Genomic DNA, 17,536 nt, shown 5'->3' with positions numbered 1-17,536 from the left:
ATCAAAAAATATATAAAGACAAAATCAAACATAAAACAAAGAGATAAAGTGCAATAAAATAGCTTCAGCAGAGCTGATAGGCACTATAAAGAAACTTATAAGAAATTATCAATAGCTCTGGTTGACAAAGCTTCATTGTAAAAATACAGTAACATGGTTTGCCATAATACAGCATAATGTTTTAAATAGTAAAATTAAGTCTGGCCATTTTGAATTAATTGTCTTTATACCAAATTATTAATAAAAACATTTCTCAGAGGGAGAACATTTGCAGTCTTACATATAGAGTAAAGAAGAGGTCTAAACACAAATCCAGAAATTATTTTTGACTCATTACAAAGTGACATTATCATTTCTACCAAAATAAAACAACATAAATTAAAATTTGCCTTTCTGTGTCTGTTCTAAGATATGTGCAATATGAATAATATTTTAATGTAGCTTTAAAGCTAGGTAAATGTAGTACAGCTGTAGAAACATTAGTTCAAAAAACAAGTGACAGATATCCTTGAAGAATTAAAGGTGGAAATAAACACTGACTCACGTCCCCACAAGTATTATTAGAATGTAACACATATGAGGATAGTAAGACTCAGAAACAAGCACTGAAACAGCTGGAAATAACTTACTGTAGAAACTATTCTTGGTTAATATCTGCTCCATTAATCAATTTTTTTATTTTTTATTTATTTATTTTATTTTATTTTATTTTTTTTTTTATTTACCACGTTGCGGTTCCACTCCAGTCCAGCAGGGGTAGTGAATGGACCAATCAGCTACTTTGTCTCATTTCCGGCGGAAGTAAAACAAAAAGGCTTCAGCAGCAACTTGTGTGGACTCGACTGGAAAACGGTTGTGCTGTGTCTCAGCTGAATATTTAATTAACCATGTCTTCAGTTAAGCATCTGAGAGAGTTTATCAGAGAGCGACTAACTGCTGCTGCTGAAGAAATCTTCACCGAGGTTGAGAAAACCATCGTCCGCTATGAGGAAGACATCAAACTGCTGGAAACTTACTGGAAACCTCAGATAAAACTCACCAGAGTCGGTAAGAAGTAACAGAAGCCGGCTAGACCAGGCTCCGAATATCAAAGAGAAAGTAATAAAATAATAATGAATGTTGTTTTTTCCCCTGTTACCATGGTAGCTGTTAGCACCGTCCAGCTGCTAGCTTTAGCACATGCCAAAGTTTGTATTCAGTTCAGCAGCTTTACTAAAAACAAATTTCACTTCAATCACGTTCCAATTGATCCTAGTTATCAAATAGTCTCAGTTAATTATTAAAATTGGATGAAAAAGTTTATATCAATGTAAACCCAGCAGATTGCATCGAGTCGTTAACTTGCAGGGAAAATTAAATAAGTACATTTTTAGGCCCGAGCAGCGAAGCGCTACGAAGGCCTATTGTTTCTTAATCTTATTATGGTTCCACCAGATGAATTAGGGTTGGGGGGGCTTTATCATATTCAAAAACTCACCAAACTTGGCGGACGCGTCAACTCTCCGTGAAAATTACGTATTTTAAGGTCGTTACAAGAAACGGCTCGACAGCGCCACCGGCCAACTTTCAAAATATCCTCCGCATTGACCTTAGTTTATCATAGAGACATGAAATTTGGTACACTTGTAGAGCTCCCCAAGACGCATCGAAAATACAAATAATTTCATAGTGCAAGTCAAACAGGAAGTCGGCCATTTTAGATTGACTCCATTTTGGCCATTTGCAGCCTCTTCATTTGATCAAACTCCTCCTAGGGATTTTGATCGATCAACTTCAAACTTGGGCATATTGTTCATTAGACATGTCCGATTAAAAGTTAGAAAAACGGTGAGTTTTTGTGCATGCTCAAGGGGCATTGCCATGGGTCAAAGTTCGCCTATTCGCCACGAAACTGTTATATCTTCTACACAGAAAGTCACAGAGGCACCAAACTGTCAGTGACTGATCATCATCACCCCAACGGTGCTTGCAGCTTTAATTTACACTTGTAGTCAAACTCGTATTATTTTAGGAGTCAAAATGGCAAACTCATTTGATATTAAGTAAACATTCATATTTTTGAAAACTCATAAAATGCACTTTTTAATTTGATTAAGAAATGTCTTATTGATCCCAAGAAGAAATTATATGTTGTTGTAACAACTGCTACAGCCTCTAACTGAAGACACTGCTATTGTACTTCAGTCTCATGAAATGCATGCTCAAGACTGTCCCTGATACTCTTGATTATATAAAATACTTCCATACACCATCATCTCCAGTGGTTCCGCAATAGTCCCGAAAACAGAGACAGCCATCTTTAAGAAAGAGAGATAAAAGAAAAAAAGCAGTATTCTATCTTTTTAGGAAATTTGTTGTAAATCACAAGTGTTTTCTTTTCCTTTGCTTCCAGTTTTCATTCTAAAACAATCCAGGTCATTGTTGAGTAATCTTAAGTCTTATTACCTTTGACCAGAGCATAGTAAGTACTGTAAAGGAGCAGAATATCCCTTTAGTCAAACACCAGATCAGTTGCTAACTTCAGCATCGTTCAGGATTCCAACACATGAAACAAAACCATTCAGTGCCTTAGCGCAGAATTAAATTTCTTTGAACCAGGGATGCCAAAATTCCAGTCCTTCAGGGTTTATCACCTGGACTCTGAACTAATGTTTACCATCACATCCTGCTGCCTCTGAGTCTGAGCGTGTGATGGACAATCACATGCTCAGATAATAACCTGTCACAAAACTTTTGAAGTGGACACGCTAGACCAGGGGTCTCAAACTCCAGTCCTCAAGGGTCGCAGTCCTGCAACTTTTAGATGTGCCTCTGCTGCACCACCTGAATAGAATAATTAAGTCATTAAGGCTCTGGAGAACTGATCTACACAAGGAGGAGGTAATTAAGCCATTTCATTCCAGTGTTTTGTACCTGTGGCACATCTAAAAACTGCAGGACTGCGGCCCTCGAGGACTGGAGTATGAGACCCCTGCGCTAGACACTATAGATGTTACTATGGTAACCAGTGAAGCAGACACCTATTGAGTGCGTAGGAGACTCCATAGGTCCAGACACTGTTCAGTCGATGATGCTGAAATCTACATTTCAGATTTTGCTCCATGAATGTTTCGCCAAACATTCTTAACTATCCAGATCTTTACTTCAAAGCAAATCTGTCTCTTTGTTCCTACAGACCAGCCACAGCAACATGTCTGCAACAAAGAGGAAGTTCAGACTGACCCACAGTTTTGTAACCAGGAGCACCGAAGTCTGTTACATATCTGCTGGAATCCCCACATGAAGCTTAACAGAATCATTATATGAAGCTCTGCGCTTTCCGGGAAACTGGTTCATCACTGATGAACCAAAATCAATGCTGGATCTCTGAGAAAGATCTTTGTTATTCCAACTGAACTGGATCTGGTTTGAGATGCAGAGCAGACCAGAACCAGAAGTGATCTGGAAGGTTGATACAACAACAACATATCTTTAATGTATTTTGGTGCTAAGACATTCAGTGATTTATAAACCAAAACAGTGTTTTAAAGTATATTCTCTGAGGTACATGGATCCAGTGGAAGGACTTTAGAACCAATGTGATGTGCTCTATCATCTTGGCTTTGCTGAGAACCCAAGCAGCAGCATTTTGGATCAACTGCACCTGTTTAATACATTTTTTTAGGCAGACCTGTGGAGACACTGTTGCAGTAATCAACAAGTTTCTCTAGACCTTGCTGGGACATTAGTCCTTTAATCCTGGAAATGTTCTACAGGTGATAGAAGGTCGATTTTATAACTGTCTTTACGTGACTCTGACGATTCAGGCCTGAGTCCGTCACTACACCCATATAGACAGTGTTGTGAGATTTATTTGACTTTCTCACAATCCAGGATCATCAGGACAAATCAGGCTGGTGCATGAGACGGTCATCAATTTAATTATATTAATGATGTCTTCATTTGCCCCCACAGACCTCCAAAATCCACATTTCTCCATTGAGGAGAAAACTTCTGCCATTCAACAGGTCTATATCCATGGGAAGATGTCCAGTCATGACCAGGAGGAAGCAGAACTTCAGTGGACTGAAGAGGAACAGATGGAACCAGAACCTCCACTGATTAAACAAGAAGAACAGGACACAGAGCCTCCACTGATAGAAGATCATTGGAAAATAGAACCTAAAGGGACTAGAGAGGAGGAACCAGAACATCCATTTATTTATGAGGAAAATGAGGAACCAGATTATTCACTCCTTAAACAAGAACAGCAGGAACCAGAACATTTACCAATTGGACAGGAGAAGAAGGACCTCTGCAGCAGTCAGGAGGGAGAGCAACTTGTCCAGAACCAGATTGTTGCTTGTATGGATACTTCTAATTATCAGGAGGGTGATTTGAGTAGAGGACCAAAAACTGACTGCATCTCTAATGTAATTGAGAGCAAAGATCAGGACGGAAGCAGCTTCACTGTTTCTGAGAGTCAGCCTCATACTGACACAAAGAAAAGGTCTTTCAAATGTGATGTTTGTGGGAAATGTTTTGAAAATCAGCTTAACTTTAAAACACATTGCAGAACCCATATAACTGAAAGGCCTTTTTCATGTGAAATATGCAGTAAATGCTTCTCTCATGTTGGTAATTTAAATGTCCATAAGAGAGTTCATACAGGCGAGAAACCCTTTTCATGCCAAGTGTGTAAAAAAACATTCTCTCAAGTTTGTAATTTAAAAGTCCACATGAGAATTCATACAGGTGAGAAACCTTTTTCATGCCAAGTATGCAGAAAAAAATTCACTCAGATTAGTATTTTAAAACGGCACAAGAACATTCATACAGGTGTGAAACCCTTTTCATGCCAGTCATGCAGAAAAAAATTCACTCAATTTTGCAGTTTAAAGGTCCACATGAGAATTCATACAGGTGAGAAACCATTTTCATGCCAAGTATGCGGAAAAAAATTCACTCAACTTAGTTCTTTGAATACACACAAGAAAGTTCACACAGGTGAGAGGCCCTTTTCTTGTGAAACATGTGGAAAAAGCTTCTCTCAAACTAGTAGTTTAAATGTTCACAAGAGAATTCATACACGTTAAGGAGCCATTTGCAAAATCTGTGGAAAAGTTTACCCTCAAATTCATTACTTAAATATACACACGAGAAGCCACAGAGAGAGGGCCATTTTAATGTGGAATGGGTCTGTAACAATTCATCATATGACTCGAGGACCTTGGTCCAACTTGGTCCAAACTGTGTCACCAGCAGGACAAGAAAAGAATAACAGTGTTGGAATGGCCTAGTCCAGGGATCTCCTTCCCTAGTCCTCAATGTCTACTGTCCTGCAAGGTTTAGATGCATCCCTGCTCCAACACAGATTAATCAAATGATTGAATTCGTCTTCACCATGCTGTCAACTAATGAGCCATTCATCAGGTGTGTTGGAGCAGGGATGCATCTATAACCTGCAGGGCAATAGATCTTCAGGACTTGGGTTGGAGATTCCAGGCCTAGTCAAAGGCAAGACTTCAAACTTACCGAAATCCAGAGAGCTGTGCGGAAAAAGATTTTTGTAAACATGAGAAAAATTACAATAAATTACTCTGTATGCAGCTTCCTTTGACTCTTATGTTTTTAGAAAAGCTGATATATATATGTATATAGCATGTTCTCCCTGTGCATGGTGGGTTCCCTCCAGGTACTCCGGCTTCCTCCCACAGTCCAAAAACATGACTGTCAGGTTAATTGGTTTCTCCAAATTCTCCCTAGGTGTGTGTGTGTGCATGGTTTTTTCCTGTCTCTGTGTTGCCCTGCGACAGACTGGCGACGTGTCCAACGAGGGTCATTTTTGCCACCAAAACAGATATATAGATATATTATCAAATAAAAGTGCAGTTGCTGTAGGTAAACTGCCTTTATTTCCTCCCTCACAGTCACTGGCTCTGCTGCATCAGTGCATCCAGGCTACCTGTTGCACATTTGAATACTGTTTTTTTTTTAGAATGAATCTTCTCCAATTCTTTTGTCCAAATCTGGTCCAATTCCAGGTTGACCCCGCCTTTCGCCTGAAACGTTCGCTGGAGATAGGCACCATCACCTCCCGACCCCACTAGGGACGTGTGTTAGAAAATGGATGGATGCATGGAAATATATGTATATAGAAAGAGAAAATGTAAAAAAAAACATATTTTTATAAGTCAAATGCTCCCCTTTTAAGTCATCCACATACTTCATTTGTTTTTATTTTGTTTTGTTTTTTGTAACCCTGAATAACAGCACATATAAATGTTTGCATAGCAACAGGGGATTATCTAGGGAGAACATAAATGAAAAATAATAATGAGATGACAGTCTCAGAAGTTTTGCTAAAACAAAGCAACAGTACATAATGTGGCATATTTGCTAGGGATCCTTGTGCAAATATAATTTATAGTCAGCAGATCTTCCACAATTCCAAGTTTTTGATTAGTTGAAAGTCTGTTTTGGGTTTTTTGTTGTTGTTTTTCTTGTAATTTAGCTTAAACGATTGTCCAAATTGTCCAGTTCTTAAAGATACAGTGTTTTCAGCAAAGTTGAGCTGACTGTCCAGGAATGACACAAGGAATTTAAAATTTGCCACAGTTTCAACAGGTTGGCCATCAAGTGAAACTGGAATCACTTTCAGGTCTTATTTATGTCATTTAATTAGCTCTACATCCTTAAGAAAATGAAAAAAATATGGTGTTTTATAAGATAATTTATCTTTTACGGTGCCAGAAATCCCGAAATTAATAGTAAATAATAAAGACTTTGTGGTATTCTGATTTAGTAATATAATTAGATTAGTTGTGTTGTTCCAAATAAGGTATGAGACTGACAGTGGTCCTTCCCCGCCCCTTTCTGTTTGCTGCAGCGAGGTCCTTCTCTGCCAATCTGCGGTTCCACTCCAGTCCAGCAGGGGCGGAAATTGACCAATCAACTGCTTTGTCTCAACATGACACCAAGCGGAAGTTAAACAAAAAATGGCCTCAGCAGTTTGTGTGGGCTGAGCTGGAAGATGGTTGTGTTATCGTATTTAAACTGAATATTTCAGCAACCATGTCTTCAGCTCAGCATCTCAGAGAGTTTATCAGAGAGAGACTAACTGCTGCTGCTCAAGAAATCTTCACCGAGGTTGAAAAAACCATCATTTGCTACGAGGAAGAGCTCGATGCTCAGCGCAGGATGATGGGGATCAACTGGAAACCAGAAATTAAGCTACACAGAGTCGGTTCGGAGCTGCAGAGACAAAGTTCTGGTAGGTCTGGATAAAGGTGCTGATGTTTTCACTGAAGACAGCAGAGATCCGTCAGCGGCGATAGTTGCTGCAGCTCCAGCTGCTGCTAAACGGGGCTGAACATTTTTTAGCTGCTGGCTTTGATGCTACGAAGTTTTATAGTGTTGCAACTCAGAATAAAGTGTTGCAGAACAAGTCAAACTCACCACGAACTGTCCCCCTGTATGAAATGATAACTGGAGTTAACTAATGTGAAAATCATGCATAAATGCATGATTCTCCTTTAAGCGTGTAACAGAGATCTCACCATCTCCGTTCAATTCATTCATTCTGTCTAAGTTCTGAGGTAGCAGCAGTGGGTAACTTCACTGAAACACCAGGTTTGAGCTTCCGCAGTGGCTGTAGTTCCCATGTGGTCTGAGCAAAACTCAACAATTGTGAAGTAGATAGAAACTTGCAATGGGCTGTAGATATGGGCAAGTTTGGGGAATATATGTCCTCAAATTAAATTTGGTGTGAATTTGTGCTGCTGCAGCAAAAAATATGAATTTAACTTAAATCTCTTGATCGTCTTTACCAGGGCTGCCAATGTGTGGATGACACTTTACACTGCAAACGTCACCGTCTCTTCAATTAAGCATTACAAAATAAGTTAAGATGCAAAAAGTGGTGCTGACAGTCCAGGGTCATCAGGAACAGTCAGGTAGATGCATGAGACAGTGACCAATTCAATTAGCTTAATGATCACTCCCTTTGTCTCCACAGACCTCCAGAAGCCACATGTCTCCAAAGAGGAAACTTTTGCCATCCAGCAGGTCTGTCACCAAGGGAGGAAGACCAGTCACAACGAGGAGGAAGTAGGACATCAGTGGACTGAAAAAGTACAGATGGAACCAGAACTTCCACTGGAAGAAGGAAAAAAAGAACCAGAACCACCACTGATCAACAAAGAAAAGGACAAAACAGATACTTCTGCACTTCCCTGTGAAAAACCAGAACTAGAACATTTACCATGTAGACATAACCAGATGGACGTCCACGGTAGTGAGGAGAGAGAGCCGCTTGTCCAGAAGCAGATTGTTGCTTCGATGGAGACTTCTACTCTTCAGGCAGATGGTTTGACTGAAGAGGAACCAAGAACTGAGCAGCTTTCCCGTCATACCTCTCCTGTAGTCGAGAGCAAAGATCAAGAAGAAAGCACCTACACTGTGTCTGAGAGTCAGTCTCATACTGACACAAAGAAAAGTTCTTTCAAATGTGATATTTGTGGGAGAAGTCTTAAAAATCAGTGCAACCTGGTTAAGCATTACAGAACCCACCAAGGTGAGAGGCGTTTTTCTTGTGAAACATGTGGAAAATTGTTCTTAAAGAAAGCAACTTTGACTGTTCACATGAGAATACACACAGGTGAGAGACCTTTTTCATGTGAAACATGCGGTAAATGCTTCTCTCAAATTGGTCATTTAAATGTGCACAAAAAACTTCATACTGGCGAAAGACCCTTTACATGCAAAACATGTGGGAAAAGTTTTTCTCTAAATTGTAATTTAAATGTACACAAAAAATATCATACAGGCGAGAGGTGTTTTTCATGTCAAATGTGTGGAAAAAGTTTCTCTATAATTCAACATTTAAATGCACACCAGAGAGCCCATACAGGTGAGAAGCCCTTTTTATGCCAATTATGTGGGAAAAGTTTCTCTCATGTTGTTAATTTAAATTTCCACAAGAAGATACACACAGGTGAGAAGTTTTATTCATGTCAAAAATGTGGAAAACGTTTCTCCCTGATTCATTATTTAAATGTACATCAGAGAACACACTCGGGTGAGAAACCGTTTTTATGCAAATCATGCGGAAAATGTTTCTCTCAAATTAGTCATTTAAATCTTCACATGAAAACTCACACAGGTGAAAAACCTTTTTCTTGTGAAACATGTGGAAAATGTTTTGTAAATGTTTCAAATTTGAATGTTCATAGAAGAACTCACACAGGCGAGAGGCCTTTTCCTTGTCAAACATGTGGAAAAAGTTTCTCTCACATTAGTAATTTAAATCTCCACAAGAAAACTCATACAGGTGAGAGGCCTTTTTCATGTGAAATATGTGGAAAAGCTTTCATTAATCCTGGAAAACTGAATCTCCACAAAAAACAAACACACAAATATGGGAAGTAGTCATTTCACTTGGATTCACTAATATTCAAACTTTTCTTTGTTGTTCTTGCAAAAATACATTAGAATTCACAAATTCTGTTTAGGCATGCTTTCAAATGAAGATGAGATGTTGGGTTTATCAGAAATTTTTAACCAGATTTTAGGAAACTGCTGTGTGTGAGCAGCAGCTTGAACTTATTTTGCAGCTAGTTTGGAGTCTTTTATTCATTTTTTAGAGCATATAAAATGTTCTACAGAAAATGCTTGTAAGGAAGCTTAAATAGATTTAAAACTACTTGGCATGCTATAGGCCGCCATTTGCAAAACGGCTAATCCAGAAACACAATTTATTTTCCTTTCTACTGATATGTTGTACCCCCAATAATTGTGGTTAGGAAAAACTTTTAATGTTTGCTTTTGTGGTTGTTCTGAAACTGTTTATCAGAACAACCAAGAAACGGTTTCTGTTGTTCCGGGACAGTTACTAGTACTACTACTATATACTTTGGTGATCAAACATCAAAGTATATTTGGTGTTTGAAATGTTAAAATAGGCAGTTTTAAGTATTTTGAGAGTTTAAAGTATTTGTGGATTTAAGCAATTCGTGAACTGGTCAGGATGTCCAGAGATTTGTGCTAAATATTTTTTTTAGTCTAAAGCAGGGTTCAAAAGAAGACTGCATAACGTTATAGCATCATTGCACTATAACAATGATGATGTTGAAGCATTTCTACCTCTGTTGATCTCTGAAAATTGTACTAATTTATTTGAAATGGGCTTCATGTTATTTTTTTGTGTGTGTTTTAAATGCATCGAAGTCCCTGGTTTCAGTTTCGAGGTTTGTAACACCATACTGATGGTTGTTGACATGTTTCATGTTTATGGTTTGTTCGTTTTACTTCTCAGTGCTTCTCTTCACAATGCTTCACTTAATTTCTCACATGATACATTCATTTTGGGATTTTTATGGTGAAAATCAAAATGTTGGAATAGTTTAGCACTCCATTTTGTAAAAAAGAAATGTATAGTCTGAGACATGAAATAAATGTTTAAAATACATGAAGACAGTTTGCTTTCATTCTAAATGTTTCCAGATAGCAAAGTTTCCAGTGAGCATTAGGTTTATAGAAAAAGCTGTTTTAGGTTTTGGTGTTTGAGATGAGTAGCCAGCTCCATTGTGACTCACTTTAGAGGCCCCAGATTGATGGAAAATCAGGGTTCAGTTGCTTCAGATTGTCTGCAGATGAACACTGTCTCAATATTGTCTCTATGGATGCAGGCTGTAACTATGCTTAATTATGTTAACGTGGGGAGTAGGTGTGTGGTGGCTGGTTAACCTCTGCTCTCTGGAAACCTTTTATTATTAATATCTTTAAAATTATAGTGGCACAAATGAACATTTTATATGCACAAATGTAGCACAAACAAATTTCTATTTGTTCTACACAAATTTTGTTTCCACATTAGAATGTAACACATATGAGGATTGTGGGAAAATACATTTTAAAGAAGCAAATATTCTTGGTTAACGTCTGTTCCATTTAATGAGAGTTTGTTTTTGCTGCCAAGCTGCTGTTCCAGTCCAAACCTACAGAGGGCGGAGGTGGGACAATCAGCTTGTTTCTCTCATTGTGACCTCAAGCTGAAGTAAAACAAAAAGGCAGCAGCTTCTATTGTCTTAGCAGAAGGAAGATTGTGTTGTATCTCATCTGAATATTTCAGCAACCATGTCTTCAGCTCAGCATCTCAGAGAGTTTATCAGAGAGAGACTAACTGCTGCTGCTCAAGAAATCTTCACCGAGGTTGAAAAAACCATCATTTGCTACGAGGAAGAGCTCGATGCTCAGCGCAGGATGATGACCGGATTGACTGGAAACCACAAATAAAGCTCCACAGAATCGGGTCGGAGCTGCAGAAACAAAGTTCTGGTAGGTCTGGATAAAGGTTCTGGTGCGTTCACTGCAGACCGAGATCCGTTAGCGGCGATATTTCTGTAGCCTCTGTTTTTAGCTGCTAGCTCCGATGCTACAAAGATTGATAGCTTTTAGCTCAAGCTAAAATGTTGCAGCACAAACAGAAAATGTGTTAGTCTCTGAAAAACCAGATGGAGTTCATTTATATCCACTGATTAAACATATCAATGCTACCAATGGTCTTAGTAGTGTTTTCAGACAAACGTTTATTTATCATCAAAATTTAAACTCAGTGTAAATTGCATTGGCATGTATGTATAGTAAAATATGTGCAGTGTGAGTCTTACTGCCTTTGTTCATTATGTATGTGTTTCAGAGAAAGTATGTGTAATATAGGGGTGTGTGGCCAGCTGTACCTTCAAAAATGTATACTGGCCGCTGCTTTAAAGAGACGACAGCTATCTTGCTGCTACCTGGCTGCAGTCACATGTGCAGCTTTTTGATTCACATTAATTTTTCTGTTGTGGACACGTGACAGTTGCTGGGAGGACAGTTTTTCATGAGGTTCCTGGAAGTCCTGGACCTCCAGACTGATGAATGAAACAGTCATCAATTTAATTATATTAATGATATCTCCCATTGTCCCCACAGACCTCCAAAAGTCACAAATCTCCATTTAGGAGGAAATGTCTGCCATCCCCCAGGTATGTCACCACAGGAGGAGATCCAGTCAACAGGAGGAAGCAGAACCTAAACAGATTAAAGAGGAAGAGGTCGACCCGGAACAATTGCAGGTTAAACCATCAGAACCAGGGCATCCATGTAATACTGAGAAAGAGGAGGAATCAGGTCTTCCACTTATTGAACAATGGGAATATTCTGAATGGATTAAAAAAGAAGAGGATAACACAGAATCTCCACTGATAAATGAAGGAAATGAGGAACCAGATCCTTCAGTGGTTCGACATGAACAGCAACCACCAGAACATTTACCAACTGGACAGGACCAGAAAGATCTCTGCAGAAATCAGGAGGGAGAGCAGCTTGTCCAGAAGCAGTTTGGTGCTTTGATTGAGACTTCTTCTCTTCAGGAAGGTAATTTGATTAGAGAACCAAAACTTGAGGAGTTTTCCTTTGATATATCTAATGTAATTGAGAGCAAAGATCAGGCAGGAAGCAGCTCTTCTGTATCATGGAGTCAGTCTCATATTGACACAAAGAAAAGGTCTTTCAAATGTGACATTTGTGGAAGATGGTATAAAAATCAGGATAACTTAAATAACCATTACAGAACCCACACTGGTGAATGGCCTTTTTCATGTGATTCGTGTGGAGAAGGTTTCCCTAAAATTAGTGCTTTAAAACGACACAAAAAAATTCATACAGGTGAGAAGCCTTTTTCGTGTCAGTCATGTGGAAAAAGTTTCACTCGAATTGGTGATTTAAATGTCCACGAGAGAACTCATACAGGTGAGAAGCCTTTTTCATGCCAGTCTTGTGGAAAATGTTTCTCTCGAATTGGTGATTTAAATGTCCACGAGAGAACTCACACAGGTGACAAGCCTTTTTCATGCCAGTCGTGTGGAAAATGTTTCTCTCGAATTGGTAATTTAAATGTCCACAAGAGAACTCACACAGATGAGAAGCCTTTTCCTTGTCAAACATGTGGAAAAAGTTTCTCTCACATGTGTAGTTTAACCATTCATAAGAGAATTCATACAGGTGAGAAGCCTTTCTCTTGTCAAACTTGCGGACAGAGTTTCTTTCAAATTAGTAGTTTAATCAGTCACAAGAGAAATCATACAGGTGAGAGACCTTTTTTATGTAAAGCATGTGGAAAAACCTTCTCTCGAATTGATCATTTAAATGTACACTCGAAAATTCACACAGGTGAGAGATCTTTTTCTTGCAACATATGTGGAAAATGTTTTAAAACAAGTTCAAATTTGAATGATCACAGAAAAATTCACACAGGTGAGAAACCTTTTACATGTGAAACATGTGGAAAAAGCTTCATTAATGTATGGAAATTGAATTTACACATTAAACAAAAACACTTGACTGTCACATAGATTAACTATTATAAATACTTTAACTTTTCCTGGTAGTAGTTATCTTTGTAAAGTATATTAGAAAAAGAAAATTGACTAAACCAGGTTATAGGAAACCTCTCCAAGTCTGTAAATAGCAGCAACTTGGACCTCATGGACAAACACCTTTTTCATACTGTGGTTGACTGATTCACCCTACAATATAAAATATCTACAATATAAAAATGCAGCTTAGGGAGCTGAGTTTGGCGTCAAGTTTGGAAATAAAATGTCATAACTGTGTAGACGCTTTATAGATGTAGTTCAGCTTGGTGATGGAGGACTGATGATGTGGGCTTGTTTTAAACGCATTAGTTCAATATGAAGTCTTCTTTGTATTAAACTCTTCTAGAAAAAAAATCGGTCCATCTTTTGCTCATATCTGTAAACTGAACTTCAATACATTTTACATTTTATTTTATGTATGTGTATTTTAAATGGATCAAAGTTTCTGCTTTTAATTTGGATGTTTATAAGAGACGATTGATTGATTGATTGATAGATTACTTTATTTTCCCAAAGGGATAATTTCTTTCATGTCATTACATTTTCCAAGTTGAATTAATAGATGTGTCACAAAAAGTACATCATCACAAACATACACAGCAGCAAACATTTTCCCACCATTGCCCTCATACAGTCAGACACAAACAGATATAATATGAATAGTATGATTTCCTCCTCCCCCCTGTTCACCTCATTAGACATAGCAAAAAACATCACTTCACTGAAAACACTAGAAAATGGATGATTGTCACAGACGTTTGCTTTGTGCAATGTGCAACTTTTCTTAAAGGGACAGTACTATGTAATATAGACGTTTTGAGTTTTACATCATGTTATATTGTTATTCACTTATCAAAGATGTACCTGGAGTTTTATCTTGATTCTTTCTTGCATGTTTGAGAAATCCTTTAGTCTCCATGGCAGATATTCAGCTGTGCAAAACACCTGGGTGGACCTAGCTCCGCCTTCGAGGCGCAGCACTACCACGACTCTTTAACTGAACTCCTTTAGACTAGCCAGCAGCAATTAGCAAACATCTGGTGGAACTGCACAGCTACTTAGCTCATTGTACAAGCTACTTCTCAGTAAAGCCTATAGAGGAGCCATGTTGTGATGACTTCCTGAAGGCAGAAAGAACAGGAGTTTTTAAAGAGACATACGCATAATTTCAAGGCTTTAAATTAGGAAGTCAAATTTCTTTTAAGTTATATTTGATATGTAGTATTTCTGTAAGAAATTAAGGTAACATAGTTATTTGATTATGCTTGTAAAATGGCACTATGTGGCTAAGCAACATATAATACTGCCCTTTGAAAGTGGGCTTTTTCCCAGCCTGCAGTTCTCTATCCTCTGCCAAATAGGAGTAAAGCAGTGGTGTCCAAAATCAGTCCTCAAGGCCTGGGATCCTGCATGTTGGTTAAACACAAGCAAGCAGGGGCCTGCTAATGATGTCTTATTGACATGCTGAGAAGGTAATAACTAGAATTAAAACATCAGGATGCCAGCCCTCAAGGACCGGCTTTGGACACCCCTGCCTTTTACAGGAAGGTTGGATTGTTGCATGACTTTGAGTACAGATATTATTTATTATTGCTTTATTACTATTGGTAATGTAGAATAAATCTTTGTTTAATCACTGTAAATAAAATTCTCATTGTATTATTTCTGTATTTGTGTGCTGTATGTCCTATAAATATAAAATAAATCTACATGGATCCAAACTTCCATAAGCTCTGAACATTTTGTATTGCTGTTCAGCTCTAACTCTTCATGTCTCAACCTAAACTGTTTCTCTAAAGGCCCTGAACCCACATAGACCCTAAATGTTGTAAAGACCAAATAAGAGCAAGGGTCTCTTTTTCAATAACTGAGTAATTCAGCTGATGTCTATTAAATTTCTTAGAAAAGAAATCTTTTAATTGAAAAACCACCCATTTCATAAAGGACTCCCCCCTGTACCAACATGACTGGCATCAATTACATAAATAAAATAAAAATCATTTGGCTGCATTCACTGGAGCTATGCATCTGCCAGAAGGTCAAACAATGTCGTTCCAGGAGAGAAGACCAGGTACCTGAATACACAACAATGTCGTCCAAATACACAACACAACCCTCTAAATGCCCAACAACTTGCAAAAGTTCCCAGCCCATTCCTCAACTGGAAACTGGAATGAATATGAATTATGTATGAGTATGAATTCAAACCATGAGGTGTAAAGAAGACAGATTTTTTGTGTCTTTTTAGATAAAGGGACCTGCCAATCAGGTAGGTCTATCTTACTGATGAATTTAGCATTTCCAGTTTGGTCAATACAGTCATCCATAAGAGGCAGAGGGTATGAACCAGGTTTAGTTATGTTATTGACCTTTCTGAAATCAGAACAAAACCAAAACGTTTTGTCTGATTTTGGAACCAATAAACAAGATTTGTTTTCTGGTTCAAATTTGCAAGAGATGGGTTTAAACATGTTGTGACTGGGAAACAGATGTTACATTCTTTTTGTTTCATGGGGAAATAAAATCGGTTTATTGTTCAAGGAAATAAAACTCATTCTGTTACTGATAGCAGCTGTGTCTGAAGTCTGAGATAAACTACACGACATGCCGAGAGGAACATGGACAAAACGTCCACTGATGGCACTTAGATGGATGTTTTACTGTCAGCACCAGAACCAAATAGCAGAGCTGGATTCTTAAAATGTTTGTGTGAAATCACATGCAAGCCAAGAGTTGCATCCATCCATCCATTTTCTACCACCCATGTCCCTAATGGGGTCAGGAGGGTGCTGGTTCCTATCTCCAGTGAACGTTTTGGGCGAGAGGCGGGGTACACCATGGACAGGTCGCCAGTCCGTCGCAGAACCCAAAAGTTGCATGACTTTGGTTAATTTTCCAAAGTCAAGTTCAACATGTTGAAAATCAAGTTGGCTTAAACTGGTTGCTGTGACATTATAGGAAGGAGGTGAGAATGTTTTACAGCTACTTACAGGCTTTTTTAGAAATGTTCACAGCAAACACTGACAAAAAACTGCTTATGCTGAATAATAAGATGTTGCAAATAAATTGCATTAAAAACAATAAACAACAACAAAAAAATATGAATTGTACCTTAGCTGCAAAAGTGAAAAGAACAGTGAGACAAAACATTATCCTGGACTTCTTGGGCAGCAGCAGAGCAGAACTGTGGTCTCCTGTCACTCCAGTCCGAAAAGTTGCACTTGACTTATTTTCTGAACAATGACCAACTTCATTTTCAGCAGCCTGGAAGAAAATGGTTTTAAGTTTGGTCACAACAACATCTGGACCACCCTCTCAGGTCCAGTTTCCTCCAGAGTCGGAGTGTACCTGGATCACAGAGAGTATTTTCTGTCATTCTACAGCGTTTCTAAAACCATGACTCTCCTCCAGAGTCCAGACCAGATTCACTCAGACGGTACTGGCTGGACTTTGGTTCAGTTTATATTTAGTGCAAGCAACCCAAAGAAACAAAATCCACTGTGAGTTGTTTCTTTTTCAGTGTGTGATTTTATGTATAAATGGGTGAATCACTGAATGTAGTGTGAAGTGTTTTGTGCTCCGCTGGATTAGATAAGCATTATTCAAGTACAAGCTATTCCTGAGAATACAAGCTACTTCTTAAAAAAGCATGTACTTGCAATTCTCAGCTGCTCCTGAGAATTGTATTCTATTTTTAGAAATAGGTGGGGAAAAAAATAATTAAAAGATGCACATTCTATCAGCTAAAATTAGTTTTGGCATGAAAGTCTGTCTTTTAATGAAGGAGGAACTTAAATTCCTGACATTGTTATCCCTGCTATCCCAGCCAGAGTAAGAGAGAAACCTCAGCATAAAATAACTGCAAGCAGAGCCTAATCACATATTTTCTCATAAACTGTAGTGGTCCAAACCTAAAGAATTTAAGATTTAAACTCAAAGTAAAAAAGCTAACATCTTTGGAAAACAATAAATGTAAAGTAGCTTTTAGAATATGTTAGATAATCTTAGCCTCTCGAAATAAATACAATGACAAGTTTCTGTTTTAATTAGCTTCTTCTTTCTTCCCCTGAATGCAGCAGATCCAGTCTGTCAAAAAAGTTGTTTCCTTTTTCTTTCATGTTCAGATTGGCAGATCAGAG

At 38.2% G+C, this 17,536-nt stretch overlaps 4 protein-coding genes across 4 annotated transcripts in view; all 4 read left to right on the top strand.

Moving 5' to 3' along the window:
• Nucleotides 1-777: 777 nt before the first annotated feature.
• Nucleotides 778-5,565, top strand: LOC111608874 (zinc finger protein 664-like). The gene is made up of 2 exons (XM_023335360.1): nt 778-1,047; nt 3,955-5,565. The coding sequence occupies exons 1-2, from the start codon at nt 888-890 to the stop codon at nt 5,073-5,075; spliced, it is 1,281 nt and encodes a 426-aa protein (XP_023191128.1). The 5' UTR covers nt 778-887; the 3' UTR covers nt 5,076-5,565.
• A 1,412-nt stretch (nt 5,566-6,977) lies between these two features.
• On the top strand, nt 6,978-10,318 carry LOC106700176 (zinc finger protein OZF-like). Its single transcript, XM_023335340.1, has 2 exons — nt 6,978-7,252; nt 7,997-10,318. The coding sequence occupies exons 1-2, from the start codon at nt 7,054-7,056 to the stop codon at nt 9,406-9,408; spliced, it is 1,611 nt and encodes a 536-aa protein (XP_023191108.1). The 5' UTR covers nt 6,978-7,053; the 3' UTR covers nt 9,409-10,318.
• Nucleotides 10,319-11,000: 682 nt separating this feature from the next.
• LOC111605770 (zinc finger and SCAN domain-containing protein 2-like) overlaps nt 11,001-17,536 on the top strand; it is a 32,865-nt gene continuing 26,329 nt past the window's right edge. Inside the window, exon 1 of the mRNA XM_023335362.1 lies at nt 11,001-11,190. Within this exon, the coding sequence (XP_023191130.1) occupies nt 11,116-11,190 (75 nt within the window). The 5' untranslated portion in view covers nt 11,001-11,115. The remainder of the gene's footprint in view (nt 11,191-17,536) is intronic.
• On the top strand, nt 11,185-14,483 carry LOC106700174 (gastrula zinc finger protein XlCGF28.1-like). Its single transcript, XM_023335352.1, has 2 exons — nt 11,185-11,316; nt 11,953-14,483. Exon 2 carries the CDS (start codon nt 11,988-11,990, stop codon nt 13,371-13,373), a length of 1,386 nt encoding a protein of 461 aa, XP_023191120.1. The 5' UTR covers nt 11,185-11,316; nt 11,953-11,987; the 3' UTR covers nt 13,374-14,483.

The sequence above is a fragment of the Xiphophorus maculatus genome, chromosome 6 (genome assembly GCF_002775205.1).
Source record: "Xiphophorus maculatus strain JP 163 A chromosome 6, X_maculatus-5.0-male, whole genome shotgun sequence".
Taxonomy (NCBI): Eukaryota; Metazoa; Chordata; class Actinopteri; order Cyprinodontiformes; family Poeciliidae; genus Xiphophorus; species Xiphophorus maculatus.
This window is presented reverse-complemented; position numbering and strand designations above follow the sequence as displayed.

What these genes read in the sequence shown, in the direction of transcription:
- LOC111608874 (XM_023335360.1), top strand. Translation starts at nt 888, where the DNA reads ATGTCTTCAGTTAAGCATCTGAGAGAGTTTATCAGAGAGCGACTAACT. An exon ending in GATAAAACTCACCAGAGTCG is followed by an intron (nt 1,048 to 3,954) that starts GTAAGAAGTAAC and finishes TTGCCCCCACAG; the next exon opens with ACCTCCAAAATCCACATTTC.
- LOC106700176 (XM_023335340.1), top strand. Translation starts at nt 7,054, where the DNA reads ATGTCTTCAGCTCAGCATCTCAGAGAGTTTATCAGAGAGAGACTAACT. An exon ending in GCTGCAGAGACAAAGTTCTG is followed by an intron (nt 7,253 to 7,996) that starts GTAGGTCTGGAT and finishes TTGTCTCCACAG; the next exon opens with ACCTCCAGAAGCCACATGTC.
- LOC106700174 (XM_023335352.1), top strand. Translation starts at nt 11,988, where the DNA reads ATGTCTGCCATCCCCCAGGTATGTCACCACAGGAGGAGATCCAGTCAA.